Raw genomic sequence first — 665 nt, 5'->3', positions numbered from 1 at the left:
CCGCTGGCGTGCGTGTGGCCCGCCCCCCCGCCGCTGACCCTCACCTGGACGAAAAAGGAGTCCAACATGGTAAGGTCCAGTGGCTGAGCTTGACGAGGGGCCGCTGGGGGGGTCCCATGCCCCCTCCCTGATGCCCCCCCGGCGCTTGCACCCAGGTCCTGAGCAACAGCAACCAGCTGTACCTGAAGTCCGTCACCAAAGCCGACGCGGGGCAGTATGTCTGCAAAGCCATCGTCCCCCGCATCGGTGTGGGCGAGCGGGAGGTCACCCTCTTCGTCAACGGTGAGTGCCACCCACCCACCCCTGCTGGGAGCCAGACCCCAATCCAGGACACGGATGGGTTGATGCGGTGGCGATGCCTGTGATGAGCGGTGCGGTGCGTGTTCCCCCCCACCCTCAACCCGGGGTTACGGTCAAACTTCCCCATTCCTCCAGCCATTGCCTCCCGCAGGTCCCCCCATCATCTCGAGCGAGGCCGTGCAGTACGCGGTGCGTGGGGACCGCGGCAAGGTGGAGTGTTTCATCGGCAGCACGCCACCCCCGGACCGCATCGTGAGTGCCGCAGAGGGGGGACCCGGGGTGGCGGGGGGTACTGGGGACGATGCTGAGCTGTGGGTGCTGACACAGCCCCCTTTCCCCCCCCCCGGCGGGACCAGGCGTGGGCC

The 665-nt window shown here is 68.3% G+C and overlaps 1 protein-coding gene across 1 annotated transcript in view; it reads left to right on the top strand.

Annotated features, from left to right (window-relative positions):
• KIRREL (kin of IRRE like (Drosophila)) overlaps positions 1-665 on the top strand; it is a gene marked incomplete at its 3' end in the record, with an annotated part of 16,953 nt that overhangs the window by 5,639 nt on the left and 10,649 nt on the right. The window contains exons 5-7 of the mRNA XM_009889520.1: positions 1-69; positions 156-282; positions 452-589. Coding sequence (XP_009887822.1) covers positions 1-69; positions 156-282; positions 452-589 — 334 coding nt within the window. The remainder of the gene's footprint in view (positions 70-155; positions 283-451; positions 590-665) is intronic.

Source organism: Charadrius vociferus, unplaced genomic scaffold (assembly GCF_000708025.1).
Source record: "Charadrius vociferus isolate BGI_N301 unplaced genomic scaffold, ASM70802v2 scaffold128, whole genome shotgun sequence".
NCBI lineage: Eukaryota > Metazoa > Chordata > Aves > Charadriiformes > Charadriidae > Charadrius > Charadrius vociferus.
Note: the sequence above shows the minus strand (reverse complement) of the source record. Positions and strands in the feature narration are given on the sequence as shown.